The following is an 18463-nucleotide window of genomic DNA, read 5'->3' as shown; positions in this document are numbered from 1 at the left end:
CAGGCTTCTACGTCGTTAGACTCCCAAATACTGACGGTTATAAAGAGCTTCAAGTCAGCGCTGATGGCGAGGCAGAGTTCGTCCTGCACATACCAACACACCGCGAAACATTCACGACACGTTACGTGACCGTGGCACGCCTTTAATGAGGGAAAGAAGTTTCTCCCTTGAAGTTCGTTTCTTTAACAAACCTCGCCGCATGCAGTCGCAGTTAGTCCCGCAGTGCTGTTGTTTCCATCTCCGCGATTGCAGCTGAGCTGAGGTGATGTGTGTGTGTGGGGGGGATCGTTGCTCCCCCTCCCTCTTTGCTTCTGGGCAAGGTTGCAGCTGGTGCTATTGTGAGTGAATGTGCATGGATTGCGGTCTGGCGACGCGCTCTCTTACCCACCGCGCATGGAGTGTGAACTCAGGCGTGAGGAAACCTCAGAGTGTGTGTGAGGTATGACGGTGCTGACCCGTCCTAAACACGGCCTTGGTTGTCACTTCAGCCTGAGCAGTAACGCACTGCCTAGTGCGCGCACTCTCACGACTTTGTCACCGGCACTGTGATATGTCATATAATTAACATGTTAGGATATAATAGTAGACGATAGATGTGTATCTGCTGATGTTATCGCTCTTGTATTTGGGCTGGACACCAGCTATCGCTACGCACATACAAAGGAATAGCTGACCTAGTAAAAACTGTCTGTCAACAATCAATTTGTGACAGCTGTGACACCAGCCTATACCATTCCTCCCCCACCCCACATCACGAACATTGAATCACCTTAGGTAGAGACATCATAGAGTTAATCAACATTTCACATCATGTTATACAGTGCCTTCGGAAAGTATTCAGACCCCCTTCACTCAATTGAGTCCATCTTAATGCAAGGTTGAATTGAATTGAAGTTGAATTGAGTCCATCTTAATGCAAGGATAATAGTTCATGTAATTTTGGAATTAATATCTTTGTTTTTATAGGGTCTCTGATTTGCATAGGAATCAATTACACACTGTGTGGATCAGGTTGTCATTACAAACTGAACAAATGGAGAGGAACAAAACTGCTCAGGAATGCAACCCTGAGGCCTGGGGAGACTTACAAAAATCTACAAAGTTGAATGGTGGAGAGGAAAAAGCACAGTCAATGGGACATCATCTCAGGCACTCTACAAAATTGGTCTATAACCAAGTGGCCAAAAAGAATCCCTTAATGGAAAATCTCATATGCATAATTGTGTTTGCAACAATGAATTGAAGTGATACAGCAAAGAAAGTGGCTGGAAATGTGTTTATTTGGTTTTACTACAAAGCATTAAGTTTGGTGCAAAGCCAGTACATGCAATGCAGTTTCTGCACCATCTCTCGTGTGAAGAATATTGGTAGTTTGTCACTGGCAGGGACAAGGGAGTTTGTCAGGATCAAGAGAAAATTATGACATTTGAAAAGTTGGTAGTGACAGTGTGTAACTGCAAATCAGAGACCCTATAAAAACAAAGATATGAATTCCAAAATTACATTAACCATTATCCTTGAAATAAGATGGACTCAATTCAACTTATTGAATGATTTGTTGATGACATTTTAGCATTTTAGCTAATTTTAAGAGTGTCATAGCAATGAAGAAATAGAATACTTATGTACATGAGGTATTTCTGTATTTCAATTTTAAATTTACTGAAATTTCTAAAAACCTGTTTTCGCTTTGTCATTCTGGGGTATTGTGTGTGGAAAGGGGTCTGAATACTTTCCGAAGGCACTGTACATTGTAAGTAGCCTAGTCTGCTCCACCCTCTAGGCCTGGTCAAGGTTATGTGGTGGTTTCAAAATTTGCAGAGGATTGCATGCAGCTTGACGTCTCTCTCTCTCTCTCTCTCTAACAATTTTAAATCACAAACGACGATTTATTTATGTATGGGTATTTATTCACAAATTGTACCACAATAAAAAGCAAGAAAGTATGTGGAACATGAAACAAAAAACATGAAAAGTAAAGCTATAGCCGATTCATATTATCAAGCGTGATCACTTGCGATCTGTACAGTACAGGCTAACACGTACGAATCCAAGCCTCCAGCTCTACGGATGAGTTGGCCCCCTCCCCTTTCCAAGACAGGGCCAACCCTACTTTTGAATAGCCGCAGTGTGCGCAGATTTTTGTTCGACAATTATCAATCTGTTCCTCATTCTATACTTGAATCGGGTGTGTTCAATCTGTGCTGGAACCAAAGCCTGCGCACTGCTATCCAGGAGGATGGTTGGCCATTACGCATGACGCACACTAAGACATTTGAAGATTTTCAAAAGGGGATATTGCAGGCATTTGTAACACTTGTGTAGAAGAAATCATTTGAAACACTAACTTGCAAAATTCTCTGCAGATTTCTTCTGGTCATTGTATGCTAGTACTGTAGCACAGTACAAATCGTACACCTTGCCCCTTTAAGATTGGGCTGTTTTAAAATGGAAGTCAAACTCGCACTTCACAGCGCTGATGCTGTCGATGCTAGGCTTGCTGCCCACCTGCGGGTGCCTTGTGCTCAGAGGATACGTTTCCGAACGAGGAATCCCTCCTGATGAAGCCATGAGATCTTCCCCACTCATTGCGCCGCAGGCGCCCTCATCATTCCCACTCTTTTTAAATTCTGGGAAAGTAAACCGTCTTAACAGTTTGTTGCCCAGTATCGAGAAGGTCGTTGAGGTGGAGACAGGTGCTGTGAACTCGGGAGTTTTGGTGTTGACGGTTGGTGGTAAGTTTCTCCATACACTTTTGGTTTTGCGTAATGGCATTAAGGACCGGTCGGGCGGCGCAGGACTGAGGACACTAGTGGGCAAACTGCACCTTTTCTGATAATAGCTATCGTCGAATCTCCTCACACTGAAGTCAAACGTTTTCAGTTTTTCCTTATCCGTCTCATCTTTCCCACCTTTGTTGCCTGGCATGGGTGTCAGCAAGATGCCGAGGGGACTGGACGCAGAGGCGCTTGACGTACAGCTTTTGGACGAGGCTTTGGCCGGACGGGGCGAATAAAGTACTGACATCTGACGCTCAGACCCTCTTATCAGAGGGGGCAGGTGGCAGTCAACGCTGGTGAACTTTTCCACGGGTTTAGTGACGCTGCAGACGGAGGTTTGGCTGTTGGTGAACCGAGGGGGCGGTTTAGGGGTGAGGACACCAGAGAAAATCAGCTCATGTGGGGATGAGGGGGAGCTGTCATTCTCTCTGTCAAACTCTTCTATGGAATCCATTGATTGTAACCGACTTTTTAAGATCAAAGAATTTCTTCTACGACCCGAAGCTCTTGCAAGCAAAGTCCCGTCCACTGCCGCTGAACTGTCGCTTTGGGGACACGCATGGAGAGCGTCATGTCGCTTGACTAACGGATCTAACTTTTTCTCCAACTTTTCCTCATTTACGGTAGAATCACAACTAATGTTGGAATGTACATCTCTCTGAGTGACCCCGTCTTTCTCTCGGACTTTCTTCGCGTTATGTGTGAGCGCAAATAAGCAGTCCGTGTGGCCAAGATACTTTGCCACCTCCACGGCCGAATTACCAACTTTATTCTGTCGGTCTATCTGAAGTCCCAGTCTCTTAAAGGCTCTCACTAAAAACTCAACGACTGGAGAGTGACCAGCCACTGCCGCATACATCAGCGCGGTATTTCCCCATGCGTCGACCAGCTCTGGGTCTGCGTTGTATCTAACCAGGATCTTCACCGCGTCCAGGTAACCCTTTTCACACGCGTAACTCAACGCCGTGCGTCCGCTCTCGTCTTGACAGTTGACACTGGCACCTCTCTGCAGCAGAAGCTCCATAAACTTGGACCGTGTCTGACCCTCGGGTAAGAGAACGGAGGAGATCAGGGGTGTCTGTGCACCTTCTGTTTTCGAGTCGATAATTTTCCCATCCAGCGCGTCGAGAATGAACCTTGCCAAGTGAACTTTATCCTTCGACATGGCCTCTAGGAGGATTTTGGTACCTGTTTGTCCATTGGACTTCTCTGGAATTTTCAGCATGATGCTGAAACAGAATACGGTTTTACTTACAGGGGCAGATGAGGCATCCTATGCTCAGGAGCAGGTGTAACCTCTCTCCCAACCCGATGCTCACCGCAAAAAACAAACGCCTCGCAACTGTTTTATAGTCATGGAAAGCCATCGAGTTGCCAGGACAACGCAAACATGATTACCATACTTTGTTCTGTTTTCTAATGGAAACATTAATAGCTTAATTATGATAAGGGGCTTCAGAGAGTGAGCCGCCTGTGCGTGAGTGGGTCTGTGGACGTGAATTCATTTAGCGCCTGTTGAATGTGATTATTGGAACTGGAACACGCGCACAGTAGACCCCTGTTCATCGTCCGCAGTTCTCATTGTTAGAGGAAGAGGCGCGTGGGTGCTTAACCCCCTTACTCTCACTCAGTTGTATACTCAGAGAGCAACTGTTTTCTGAAGATGTGTGGGCCCGTGCCATGACCTGCAAGTGCTTAAAGCCACACACCTCACTATTACATAATATCCAACCACTGTTTACATGGCACCTAGGCCGGAATGCCAATCTGTTTCTGAATTTACCAACCCATTTGTAGCTGTCATGCCAAGTGCCAAAAAGCAGAATCAGACTGGCAAATGGCATGGTGGAGTTATACCAATTCACGAAAGGACTGCAGCCACCAAAATCACCACTGGTGCCAACTCAAAGCATGAACAAATGGTCGATAATAATAAATAAAGGCTGGCTCTGTACGTGCTCTGTCCCCTGTGGTAATTGAAATACAAACCCAATCGACCTAGAACAAAACACAAACATTTGAAGATGAGTGCTCCAAAAACTGCTGTGGTAACAATCACTTACAGATTGCACTGATACACAGTGTAGGAGATGTGAATAATGAGCCACAAGATTCAGTTCCATTTTACACCTGGATAGTTTATTGGTACACATACTATAAAACAGTATTAAAGGAGCAGGATAACAACAGTATTTTCATTGCTAGAAGTTCAACAATACAATATAAATACAAAAACACACACAAGATGGTCCGTCGACAAGCTACAGCTAAAATAGAAAACAAAAAAAAAAGGATATAGAAATCGAGGAAATCAAAAGCGACATTGTTCTGCAAAAATAAACTGCTTTCTCGACAAACTAGAGCGAGGGGTACATGTAGTCGCACAACAGAAACATTCAACTAGTGCAAAAAAGCCTCTAAGAAACATAATATAGTCTTAAACTACACACTATATTTAATATATAATATATATATTATATGTATATTTATTTATATATCTTCATATAAATAACCCCTTATTTTGGCATTTATCTTTTGTAAAATAATTTAAACGTCCTAGCAGACATTGAGTGGCACATTTTGAAAGCGATGGAATAAAATTTAAAAGCACTTTTACTCGTAATTCTGCACTAGATATGTGGTGAGAGCGTTGTTGTAGTGTGTGGTGCTAGAGGATGGACTGAAAGAGAGAAGAGGATAAAAGAAAAGAGGACCCAGTGGTTAACATTTGTCTTTCCCAGAAACCAACATTGCCGCATTATCCCAGAGCCCTTGATTGACAGGATAACTGTTTAACACATTTGGTCAAAAGCAATCAACTACATACATTCCAGTATATACAATAGTATCTCTTCTACCATTGAGTGTATTACAGAATAAAACAGCAGAATAAACCTTTAAAAGGACACCATGTCTAGTGGTGGTTTTCACTTATTGTGTATCACAATTATTATTATTTTTTTGGTCAAACTTAAATTGTGTAATACCATGCAGCATGACCACCTGACCACACAGCTGTCTACTGCATGTGTACACAAACTACAGTACCCATGATTACTTCATAACAATACTCCCATGATGCAGCTTGCTGCAATGGCCACCGTTCCAACACTGTCATCAAGGCGGAGACAGGTGAAGTTGCCTCACTGCTAACCTAAACCAATAGAGGGATGACAACATATCTGACCCCGTAACAGTAGCTAATGGCAACTGCTACCTATTCAACTGTTATTATGGCTGAGACACAGAGGTATGAAACCAGTCCATTCTTACTGTATCCACAGATCCCAGACAACAACCACTTAATACTTCATGTTCTTACTTCATGTTTGTTATTCACTTCAATGGCCAATAAAGTGACTCTGCTACAGCTCTCCTTTATCATTGGCCATAACAATTACTAATGATTATTCGTGCTGAACTGACAAAATGGATAGTCAAGTGGTCACATTTTCTGAGGTGCAACAGTAACAGACATGTCAGGTGCCTATGTGGCCACTAGGGACATTAGTAAATGTGTAATAGCCATGTAATAAGCACGTTATTACTGCACCTAATCTCCCCAGACCTCCTGCAGGCAATCGGACTAGCAGGGCAATTACAGGGATTAAAACTGAATGGCTGAGGTATGGTGAAACAAGCAATGAAGGGAGCACTTCACTTGAAACAATGCCTTAGTTACTTGGAAATAACAATGGATACGAGTGTCACTTACATTGAGCTAACGTCCTTATAGGGAGGGAGGGGTCTATAAAAAATACACTGTACCGCATCGTACCAAATGTGCTGTTGAAAACATTTCCACATTGATTCCACATTGATATCTGTCAACAAGGTGACGAGACTGAACATACAGTACAGGGTCATTGTCATGGCATTTCCAAGCACACTGCATCTCCTGGTTATTTCCTAAGTAGTTAAAGAAGTGTTAAACTGGAAAGGCAGCGAGAGCCCTCGTGATGAGCCACCCATGCTCCCTCTACAGACTTCTGAGTGTGTGAGAAGTAGCAGCCTTGAGTGAAGGCTTTTTCGCTTTTTTTTAGAATCAAATAAAAAAAACAAAAAACAAGAGGATTAATATAATACATTTCTGATAAAAATGGTGCGAAATAAAAAGTTGCAGTGTAGGACTACGTGATGTAGGGCTTGTGTGTCTCCTTCATACAGCGATCTGACGTTTTTTTGTTTTTACATTCTTATCAAAACACCGAAAAACCTAGTGCACTGCTACATTTTCCACATGGTTTATGAAGCCCTACCACATATAAAGTGCTCAGGACATGATTCAACTCTTGTGTAGCATACAGTATAATTCACATATTTGTGCTGACATAAAAATCAACTAATATATATTCTTCCACCGCCACATCTGGTGCTGTTATTTTTTTTTTACCTGGTACCATAAAAAAAAAAAAGTGAACAGAAATCCGTTACCTCCGGCTTCTGCCGTCATGACAACAGAGCAGAACAGAACAGAACGACAAGTGGGAACGACTGAGTGTGTGTGTGTGTGTGTGTGCGTGTGTGTGTCTGTGCAGGGAGTATTTATTTCTACTGCCGCTATAACCTGGAGGAATGACTAGATGATGGAGGTGGTCTGAAATGCTGATCCTGGGTGGAGGTGGGGGGGGGGGGGGGGGTGCGGGGGTGCCCCCTCAGATGCCCTCCCCTTCTGACAGCAGTTGCTCATCATCCTGTCCCGCCTCTGTTCTGCACCAATGGCTCCACAGTAACAAAGGGGTGGGGGGGGCATGTTCTCATAGGGCAAAGGGATGGGGTGATGAATGGGATGGTGGTTGTAGGGGCAAGTTTCTCTGGATGAGTGTTGGGGTTAAGAGAGGTGTAGTCGTGGAGGGGGTAGGAAAAAGGGGTGTGTGGAGATGGGAGGTAGGATCTGAGTCATAGGATGCCAGGTGAGGGCGACGGGGGAGGGGGATTGAATCATGGGGATATCACAGGAATGGGAGTGGGGGTGCACAGAAGACACAGGGTTCAACTTCGGGTGATGGGGTGTGTATGTGTGTGTGTGTGCGTGTGTGTGTGTTTCAGGGGGGTGTCTCAGTTGGCCGCGGGGAGCTGAGCGGTTGCACCATTGTGGCTGGTCTGAGTGGTGTGTGTGCGTGAATGTGTGTGTGTCTCTGTCTCAGTCGCTCACACCACTGTGGCTGGCCTGCGGTCCATCTCCTCCTCCAACTTCACCATCTGCTGCATGTCCTTGGCCTGCGAGGAACCAGACCACAGCGTTACACACACACGCACGCACGCACGCACGCACACACACACACACACACACTATATATATACTATTCATAACTCAAGGATCTCCATAGCAGAGAGTGAGTATTCCAGTTCACCCATATAAAAAGGCCAACCCCACCTCTCTAAATGCTGGTATTCAGGAACAGTGTTTCAGCATATTGGGCCATTTCCACTGTTAGGTTCACTCAGTGCAAAGCTGCGGGAGCTTTTTGCTTAGTAATGGGCTGTGAGTCATAATGATAAATGACTCATAGTAGACAGCACTGCTGACACCCTAAGTGCTGCATATTAAAAGGTGGGCATTGGGTTTCATAACACAAAGAAAAAGCTTTCTCTCTCTCCCTCTCTCTCTCTCTCTCACTCACTCCCTCTCTCTCACTCACTCTGTTCTTTTTCTCCTTTTCTCTCTCCCTCTATCTCTCCATCTCTGCACACCAGATCCACTGCTCTACGTCCCCCTTCCACAGTTAGTACAGTTCCTCTGCTATATTCAATGAATCTAAACAGACTATACCCCATTTGTTCTTTTACTTAAGCCATTCTTGTCCTTTCATAGATCTCTGGAGCATCAATGGATGATACGGTTCACTCAGGTAGACAGTTCAGATCCATAGCGCTACATCAACGTCAGCGAGGTGTAATGGACTCTCAGAGTGACTCCGGCTGACTGAAGCGGATCCCCCCTCTATTCTACAGTATCAAGGCTGAGCAGATCTGTTGAACTGGGTTCAAGCTACGTCTGGCAGGACAACATAGCCTCCAACGGAACACGTTCAGGGGGATCGCTTCTGCAGTCCAAATAATATATTCTGTGTGCATGTGGATCGTTTTTTTTGTGTGCACCGGACATATTTTTTAGTCTGCAGAAACGATCCCCCCCGGAATGTATTCGTTTGGAGACACGGGGGGTTGGACAGGCAGATGATTCACTGTGGTGGATCCACCTTGTTTAGACAGAGGATTCCATAGACTTGATCTCTGACAGCAGACTCCAGCAGACTGATCAGGGAAACCAAGGTGCAGAGTTAAACCAATGGAGAGTTATCAGGGAGACAAAGATGACAGAGAAAGCTATTGATTTGATAAAAGATAAAAAAGATTGACAAAGGGATTGATTTGAAAAAAGATTAAAAAAAGATTGATACAGGGATTGTAGCTTGATAGAGGGAATATTGGGAGAAGGGTCGGGAGTCAGGGGTCGGGGGTTAGAGGTCAGGAGTGTGGGGTTAGGGGGCTAGAAGAAGGGGCAGTGGGAGGATTGGAGGCGCCTACCTTGACACTTTTTGTTTGCATGGTGTGATTTCAAAAGCTGTGATAAAAGAAGCAAATCATATTTCAAAAAACGGATGAAAGTGGTCATACATGTTACATACATGTACAGGCAATGAGAAATGACAAGACGACAACATAAAATGCTACAATGGAGTTGCTCATAGACACTGATCACAGGTCAGATTTGCATTCCCCGCCTCCCCATGTGTTTGAGGTTAGGATCGGGGGGGGGGGGGTTGCATTGAGGAGGAAACTGATCCCAGATCTGTGTTTACCTGCTCGTTGAACTTGTCCAGTTTCTCCAATTCTCCATTCTGAGACTTCTCTAGCTGCTCCATCTCCTTCTGATGCTTCATGGCCAACTGGGGAAGACAGGGATATGATCATGTTTAACATCTCAGTTTGAAATGTTAATAAGTCGGGGAAAAAACACCAAGAAGAAAGCTACAACACAGGTACACGTCATCAACACATCTTAAGTCATTCTCTTCACTTGGACTTGACCTTCCTATGTTTCATTCAAGGACAAATAAAGTATAGACAGCACTCTAATTGATAAGCTTCGATTGATAATCATTTGAATTAGAGGAAAAGATACTCCTTTCAAAACTGCTACTATACAAGGCTGAGCAGTGACAGAAATGCACTTCTAAAAAAAAAAAAAAAAAAGTCATCTGAAAAACCAAAACACAAACCCTTTTTCTTTCTTCCAGGAACTTTTTGGTGTTGCTGCTGTTCAACTCTCTCACTCTCCTAAGAATGGGAGGAGAGTCAGGAGGTGTGACAGATGTCGTGAGCGTTATGACATGTCATTATAACAGCATTATAACAGCGTAACGGATGCATAATAAAGCCTACATGATGCCACTTAAGTCTGACCCACCTCTCTCTCTCTGCCTTGTTTTTGATGCTCTTGTCCTGGCTGATGGCTTTGCTGTTCTCCATGGAGGTCTTAGCCTGGTTGGCACGCATCTCTTTGCTCTGTCTGGAAGCGGATAACAACAGGTTATATATATGTAAAACAACACATCTGATAAGCTAGGTTCACATCTTAGGTGAAATGGACATGGCCAGACAAGATCGAAACATTCCCACCATTGTGTGAATCTGTAGTGTGTGTGTGTGTGTGTGTGTGTGTGTGTGTGTGTGTGTGTGCCTCACCGTTCGTGGATGAGTTTGAGCTGCAGGGTCTGTTGCTCCTGGACACTGGACAGTAGTTTCTTCAGGTGTTCACACTGTTGGGTCACATGACTATCCTTCATCTCCTGCTCCTCCGAGCTGTGAGAGTTGATCATCTCTGACCACTCCTTGGTGTGCTGCGCCGTAATGTCCTTCACCTGAACACACACACACACACACAGAAATGGACACGAACATAGGCAGTGTTACGTAGAAGTCAGTGGTAGTTAGTTCACCTTAGTTTTGTGGTGAGTAGTTATGTTCACCTTAGCTTTGTGGTTGGTAGTTAGCTAGTTCACCTTAGCTTTGTGGTTGGTAGTTAGCTAGTTTACCTTAGCTTTGTGGTTGGTAGTTAGCTAGTTTACCTTAGCTTTGTGGTTGGTAGTTAGCTAGTTTACCTTAGCTTTGTGGTTGGTAGTTAGTTAGTTTACCTTACCTTAGCTTTGTGGTCGGTAGTTAGCGTTTCAACTTTAATCTCGGTCTCCTTCTTCAACTCCTGACAGTTGTTTTCCCTGAGAGACAACAGAAAAGCATGACTCAGCTCTATGTTCCAGGTCTACGCTTGGTGTAAGAACTGTGAATGGTCAGAGGTGTTCAGTATTTAGTTACCCTCGTTTCTTGATGGCCTTTTCCAGCAGTTTCTCCTGCATTAACTTGTCTTTGTCATGCAGAGCGATCATCTTGTCCACCTGGGTGCAGTGGGACTTCTGCATCATGTTTTGGTCCTGGGAGAAAACACATACAACACAGTAGTCAGTGCTAACTCGTTATCAGACACACTGACAGAGATGATAGACCAAATGCAAAAATAAGCTACATTTGATGATTATTTAAGTATCTACTGTATCTGAGCATTTAAAAAAAATAAAAATAATAATCATACATTATATCACAGTTCAATTCAATATTCAATATTCAATTCAACACAGTTTCAATATGTCGATATTGTAAAACAACACAGCAATCATACATTAGACATACATGAATTCATCCAATGGCTGGGTCTGATTGTGACAGATGTTACGCAACAGGAGTCAGATTACTAAAAGCTTCTTAGCTTAAGTAGTACTTAATATTGTCAAATCCATGTTTGGGCAATCTTCTGTCCATGAATGAACTAAATTCATTCAATGGAGAACTTTTTCTGGTCTAGGAGAAGGGTGGGCCTGGATTTCCAAAAGAGATAAAAGTACTACTTTAGCCAAGAAGCGTTCTGTGAAACTGAGCCCAGGTCTAAGGAAAGGACTGGTGAGTATTAGCAAACACCACAGGAGACAAAGCAGACATCTATTCTAAATAAACAGACGGTTGCATAACAAGAGGCTTTTATGACTGAACTCTGGCCAACCCCAGACCACAATTACAAGAGGGGGGAGAAAGGGTGAGATGACATCTTAGCAAGTCTAATATCAGCTTGTTCACTCTGTTTCATTCTGACAGGATACACTCACTGTGCGCGCATGTGTGTGTGTATGTGTGTGTGTACACACACTGTGTGTGTATGTGTGGACGGAGGCGTGTATCAAACAACAGTGAAAGATGAAAGGATGGACTACTCTGCCTCTCTCATCTCTCTCTTTATCTCTCAATCTCTCTCAGGATCAGTGGCGAACCATCTGGTCGTCTTAGCACTGCAGAAACAGTTACAACATCAGCAACAACAACCCACCTTTGAGTGTTTCTTCTTCAAAGAGTTCAGCTCCTTCTGCTGCTTCTTAATCAGTTTAAGGTACGTCTGGGGATAACAGAAAATCCGATTATGGAAAGAGAGAGAGAGAGAGAGAGAAAAGATCTAACATCCTAAATCAAAGGACACAGAGTTCAGACAAACACACATCACTGAATCCTGTCTTACTCATCCATTGAATCTGTCACTGCTATGGGTTAACAGTCACACTGCTGTATCTTGTCCCACTAACTTTAGGCCCCTGTGGATGTGGGGTTAGGGTTAAGAGGTCAGGGGTTAGCATCTTCAGGACACAGCGACTGTATTTTGCATCTTACCTTCATCTGTTTCAAGTCATCGATGTTTACATGAGGCACGAGTGCATTTGTATCTACAAAGGGGAGAAATGGAAAATGACTCAATGATATGTTTGAGATGGGTGGGTGTATCATTGTGTGTGTGTGTGTCTGTGTGTGTGTGCGTGCGTATGTGTGTGTGTCGCACCTTTCCTGGTCTCTGCTGTGTTGTTCTGGGCAGACATAGAGGTCTGTGCCGGGTCAGAGCTGGTCTGTGGCGTCAAGTTGGTCTTCACCGTGTTCGTCTTGCCTTTCTTGTCATTCTTGGAGCTCTCGTTTGGCACGTCCGCTATGTCACTCTACACCGGGGGAGGGAGGGAGGGAGGGAGGGAGAGAGGGAGCGGGACATTGGTCATATTTCTCACGCAGGTCACGAAAACAAAACAATCATTGGCATTTCATGTCGATGAGGTGGTTGGTTTTTTTCATTCCCAAGAGCATCATGTAGAGCTGGCAACACTTATCCGATCAAAAGATAGAAAATACAAAAGGAAAAACATTTGTTTTAAAAGTATTGAAGTTATTTCCAGTACGGACATGTGCTGACTTAATAAAAGCTGTTTAACAACGGTAAACCCCGCTGTCGCTACATACGGACTAGGGGTAAGTCACAAAGCAGACCTGTTTATATCGAACCTGGATAAAAAGCTATCAAACGAGTATCTGTACCGTATCAATCCCCAGCGCCCTCATCTGGTCGGCTCTCTTCTCTGCTATGGACAGGAACTTCTTTGGGTCCGACAGAGCGTCCACGATGGCTGGAGGTGGAGGAGGAGGAGGAGGAGGAGGAGGAGGAGGAGGAGGAGAGAGTGTTATCATGTGTGACTTTAATGAACTGGAATATGCTTGCTATCTCAAATGAAGTTCCCTTGTGGATATAGATACAAGTGATCTGAGGTCTTAAGACCGTGGCCATTCAAATACATTACAAAGACAAGGATTGAGATAGGCATTCTACTTAGGAAAAACCAAGCAGGTATACATTAAGCTAGACGTGAGTGTGTACTGTGTAGATAGGAGAATGATGCTCGCATTGTTTGGATTGTAAAGACTCACACGTACATGATCCAATCATAATGGCTGTAATAATGGTCACCAGAGCATTCCCCCTGGCTTTGCTTAATGACAAGTCAAATGTCTTGTGCATTTCCCTGCCTCAGTCTGCCTGCTGGAGACGATTACTGTGGATCTGCTATCATCATCATTTGCTCCATACCATTACTCAGATGTAAACTACTCTCTCTCTCTCTCTCTCTCTCTCTCTCTGAAGACCCCGAGAGAAAGGAGGGACGGAAGGACACCCAGTTTGTCTTCCATCTCTCCTCTCCTCTCCCTAGAGGTTCCAGCATCCACTTGACTACCATGAATAAATTGAACGCAGAGATAAATTGGGCCGTGAGTGTGAATGTATGTGTTTGTGCCCATGTGCACTGGTATGAAGGACAAAGGGCCAGCTGAGAGAGGGACAATGGTAGCTCATGTGTCTCATCTCTCCTGATACACACACCCACCCACCCACCCACACACCCACCCACCCACCCACTTCACAGGTCTCTGAGGGGCTCTCTCATTAACAGACCATATAAAAACATGGATGTCTATTCATGGTTTATAATAAGGTCCCAGGTCTCAAGTGTGTATGACTCAGGAGGTGAACCATGTCAACAACTGAGTTCAACAGAGTTCATGAGCCTCAGAGGGAATATGGGGTTAGGGTTAACACTGGGGTTAATCCTGGGGCTTGGTTCCCCCCCTTTGAACGTGTGTGTGTGTGTGTGTGTGTGTGTGTGTGTGTGTGTGTGTGTGTGTGTGTGTGTGTGCGAAATGTGTCCATGATATCTGTATGACATTTGTGATATTCTGGGTTCTTTGATGTAATGCTTTGCCATGAACCCGAATAAAATATTCAAATGTGTGTGTGTATGTGTGTGTGTGTGTGTATGCGTGAGTCCTCACCTCCGAATCCTTCGGGCACATAGGTCTTCAGTACTATGTTACAGAAGAGGGTGGGTAGAGAGAGAGGCTTGTTCCCTTCATTCCGTAGGGAAATGTGTCTGTAGCCCGCCTGTAAACCGTCCAACGGCAGGATCCTCTGGCCTATCAGCTTGTTGTTATCATCATACACCGCTATACGCAGCACGGCTAGGTCTGGCAGGATCACCTGTGTGTGTGTGTGTGTGTGTGTGTGGGGGGGGGGGGGGTGAGAGAGAGAGAGAGAGAGAGAGAGAGAGAGAGAGAGAGGGGGGGGTTAAGATGAATTCCTTTATCACGAGAATGACTCGGGGTACGTACAGGACCAATGTGTTATCAGGACTCTGGAGTGTATTTTGATCCAAGCCTCCATTTGCTGAGCAATGTGACTCTCTGAGGATGAAGCAGTAGAGAACACTATCTAGGGACGTTCACAGTGTGATACCCACCACAGACGTCATAGCACAGCCACATACACTGAGTATCTGTTACTGAACAACAGGGCCATTTCTGAACTATCACCACATCAGCCAGCACACATCCAGGGAATGGGGCTCTCTGTGTGTGTGTGTGTGTGTGTGTGTGTGTGTGTGTGTGTGTGTGTGTGTGTGTGTGTGTGTGTGTGTACTAGCCTTGTGTTAGGAGATAAGAGAAAGGAGAGGGAAAGAGGGGGGTGATTAATAACCAAAGGAGAGAGAAGGTGAGAGATAAAGGAGAAGAACAGTCAGAGAGGTTGATGTGTGTAAACACTTATGTGTGTGTGTGTGTGTGTGTGTGCAATAATAGCAGTCTTGATGGTGGAGTGAGCATCTGTGTATGTGTATATATATATATGTATGAGGGAAATTGTGAGTGTATGTGAGTGTGAGTGTCTGTGTATGTCTGTGTGAGACAGCAGTATTGTGTGAGACAGCACTGTGTGTATGTATAATGACCATCCTGATGGCAGTGAGTGTGTGTGTGTGTGTGTGTGTGTGTGTCTCCGGCAGCGCTGCGGCATGCTGTGATTGATGGTGTGTGTTAGAGAGCTGGAGTCACAGTCATGGCTGAGAGACTCCTCATTCTGCTGAGAGCAGCACTATCGCACGCACGCACACACATGCACGCACGCACGCACGCACGCCTCTCTACAACCAGTCTCCCAAATCTCTCTCTCTCTCTCTCTCTCTCTCCACAACTCTCTCCTTCTCTCCACCTCTTTTCTTCACTCCCCCCTCTCCTCTATTATTCTCCGTTTCTCTCTTCCTCTTCCTCTTCACACTCTCTTTCTTCCATTTCTCTCTCTACATCGGTTTCATTCTCTTCTCATTGTCTCCTCTCCTTTCTCTGTCTCCTTTCTTCCCACGTTCCCTCTCTCTTACTCTCTTTGTTATTCTCTCTCTTTCTGACAGTGCCCTGTGCCCTCTATTTCTCTCTCTCTGTATCATTCTTCTTCTCTTTTCCACTCACCCTCATTCTGTCTCTCATTTTAAATCTCTTAACCTGCCCCACTCTTCTTTCCTATCTCTCCCTTGTTCCTTTCACTGACTTGCCCAATCTATGCGTCTTTTTCTTTCCTTTTTCCTCTTCTTTCTCCTGCCCTCTGTCCCTCCCTCCTTCCCCCTCTTCTCTCCTGGTCACCACAGGGACCTTAGTTCTACTCGAATCACTCCCCCTCTCACTCCCTCCCTCCCTCCCTCCCTCCTCCTCCCCCGGTTCTTCAAACACACACCACTAAACAGCTTTTATTCTCAATGCAGGATGCATTTTGTGTTGGTTGGCGCCCCCCCCACGTTCTCTACCCTATTCTCCTCCCTCTCCTGTTCCCCTTCATCCTCTCTCCTCCACTCCCCTCCCTTCCCCCCTACCGTCCTCTCCATCTCTCCTCCCCTCCTTTCCATTCCCCCCCCCCCCCCCATCTCCATCTCCCCTCCATCTCCCCCCCCCCCCCCCCATCTCCATCTCCCCTCCCCTCCCCCCTCCTCTCCTCTCCTCTCCTCTACCTTTCTGAAGACGAAGGGCTCTTCGTTGTAAGCGGGGTTCAGTCCGTTGTTCATCACCATGCGGGTCTTGAACTCCTTGCGGATGGTGTCAGTGGGCAGGCCGTACATGTCCACTTCCACGTACGTCCCGATCTTCTTATCGGACAAGAACTGGCCTGAGAACACCTGGAGAGGAGAACAAAAAGAATAACCAGAGAGAATTGACGAATATCTAAAACATTCAGCAGACGCTTCCACCTCAGAAATATAGCAGGAGTAGAGCAATGTGTCTCGTTGGGATTGAGACATGACTCACCCCCCCCACACACACTCACCCCCCCCCCCGCCCCCTCATAGTTGACCTTTGACCTGACCTGTACGCTGCAGGTGGCGGCGATGACCCCATCCACAGGCGTCTCTGAGAAGGGGTCAAACATCCTGTCAGACCTCCTCATGAAGTCTGGCTTCAGCAGGTATCTGAGGAGAGAGAGGGAGGCAGTCAGAGCCTCACCATCACAAACCTCTATAGAATCTCCTAATCTCTCCTCTTGTGGCCAACTGTTAGCTAACTGCTATTCTTGCATATAGGAGTAAATACTGTCCATAAATGGTTAATAAACTGCATATCAATGTGTTTTCAGTTCCAACAGCAACGTACAACTAAGAGAGTTAGATGGTAGATGTAGATGGTGTTTAACTGTTTCAAATAGCAACAGTTCTGAAAGTTGTGCTTCCTCAATAGTACAATACCATGGTCATTAGTGCATTGTCATCCCGGCTCACATCCACACTGAGTTAGCCTACGTCCTAATCATTTGCCTGGTGCCTAAGGATGACGAGCATGATTGTGATTCTACCCAGTGTGTGTGTGGAGTTAAGAGAGAGAACTACATTAGGAGAGAGGGGTGTGTGGGTGTGCATTGCGGAGAGAAGGTTGTGAGTGTTTGTGTGTGTGTGCATTAATAGGTCATTAGAAGAGAGAGAGAGTGTGTGTGTGTGTGTGTGTGTGTGTGTGTGCATGTGTGTGTGTGTGTGTGTGTGTGCTTGCATGTGTGTGAGTTAAGTAAGGGCGATGGGCACATTAGCAGAGCATTAGCAGAGAGGGGTGTTTCTGACAGTACTGATCTCCTCCCATATGAAATCTCATGACATTAGTAGTGAAATCTTAGCTGCAGGGCGAGTATTAGAACGAGGGAAGGGATAGATAGATAGAGAGAGAGAGAGAGAGAGAGAGAGAGTGGGATAGATGAGGGGGAGAGAGAACGAGGGAGCTCCGTTGCTAAGACAGTCGTCGGGGGTAACGCTGAGTGAGAGGAGCCCCGGATCTCCAGTTTTCTCATCAGCTCTCGGGTGGACAGTCGTTACGCTCGCCGCCGGCAACCACTAATGAGATGTGACACGCTTTAATTGATGAGCTTTTGGAGAGGGGAGAGAGGGAGAGAGAAGGGAGGGAGGGAGAGAGACGGAGGGAGGGAGGGATTCAGAAGTACTGAACTCACCCGCAGGATCCGTTGTACTCAAACTTTCCTTGGTTCAACTGCATGGCCAGATCTGGGGGGGGGGGGGGGGGGGGGGAAGGGAGAGAGCATGAGTGCAGTTGCTATTGCCATGTAGGACACACACACGCAGACAGGCAGAAACACACACACACACACACACAGGATCTTTCAGGGTAGATCCATTAAATTAATTCCTTACATGTTGATGCCTCAACACGATGAGTTGTTGTTGCTCGACCCGGGGGAGAGAGGAGGAGGGTTTCCACCTCAATGACATCCCTCTCTCCTCTCCTCCCTCTCCTCCCTCTCCCCCGGCCATGTGCCCCCCTCCAGCCTTACACATGCCTACTCACAGGGGGCCATATGGTCCAACCCCATCGCCCCCTAGCCATGGGGCAGCAGCTGTTCAACAACAGGGTCGAGTGTGTGTGTGTGCGTGTGCATGTACATGTGTGTGTGTGTGTGTGTGTGCATGTGTGTGAGTGAGTGTGTGCGTGTGTGTGTGTCTATGAGAGAGTGA

At 45.6% G+C, this 18463-nt stretch overlaps 2 protein-coding genes across 4 annotated transcripts in view; both read right to left on the bottom strand.

Moving 5' to 3' along the window:
- Positions 1–3271: 3271 nt before the first annotated feature.
- LOC310818399 (ankyrin repeat domain-containing protein 63-like) lies at positions 3272–4005 on the bottom strand (the record flags this gene model as incomplete). The annotated part of the gene is made up of 2 exons (XM_083689343.1): positions 3272–3325; positions 3433–4005. The coding sequence occupies 2 exons, from the start codon at positions 4003–4005 to the stop codon at positions 3272–3274; spliced, it is 627 nt and encodes a 208-aa protein (XP_083545469.1).
- An 898-nt stretch (positions 4006–4903) lies between these two features.
- The window catches only part of plcb4b (phospholipase C, beta 4b), a gene marked incomplete at its 5' end in the record, with an annotated part of 32754 nt that continues 19194 nt past the window's right edge, over positions 4904–18463 (bottom strand). For 2 of the 3 annotated variants that reach the window (XM_083688664.1, XM_083688665.1), the window contains 16 exons: positions 4904–8000; positions 9312–9348; positions 9587–9673; positions 10007–10064; positions 10195–10296; positions 10473–10648; positions 10927–11002; positions 11100–11215; positions 12160–12225; positions 12495–12547; positions 12661–12811; positions 13182–13270; positions 14469–14673; positions 16466–16630; positions 16819–16921; positions 17944–17995. In XM_083688664.1, the coding sequence (XP_083544790.1) occupies positions 7924–8000; positions 9312–9348; positions 9587–9673; positions 10007–10064; positions 10195–10296; positions 10473–10648; positions 10927–11002; positions 11100–11215; positions 12160–12225; positions 12495–12547; positions 12661–12811; positions 13182–13270; positions 14469–14673; positions 16466–16630; positions 16819–16921; positions 17944–17995 (1613 nt within the window). In that variant the 3' untranslated portion in view covers positions 4904–7923. The remainder of the gene's footprint in view (positions 8001–9311; positions 9349–9586; positions 9674–10006; positions 10065–10194; positions 10297–10472; positions 10649–10926; positions 11003–11099; positions 11216–12159; positions 12226–12494; positions 12548–12660; positions 12812–13181; positions 13271–14468; positions 14674–16465; positions 16631–16818; positions 16922–17943; positions 17996–18463) is intronic. The other variant, XM_083688666.1, reaches the window with a different exon arrangement.

This window comes from Argentina silus, assembly GCF_951799395.1.
Source record: "Argentina silus genome assembly, chromosome: 17".
NCBI lineage: Eukaryota > Metazoa > Chordata > Actinopteri > Argentiniformes > Argentinidae > Argentina > Argentina silus.
This window is presented reverse-complemented; position numbering and strand designations above follow the sequence as displayed.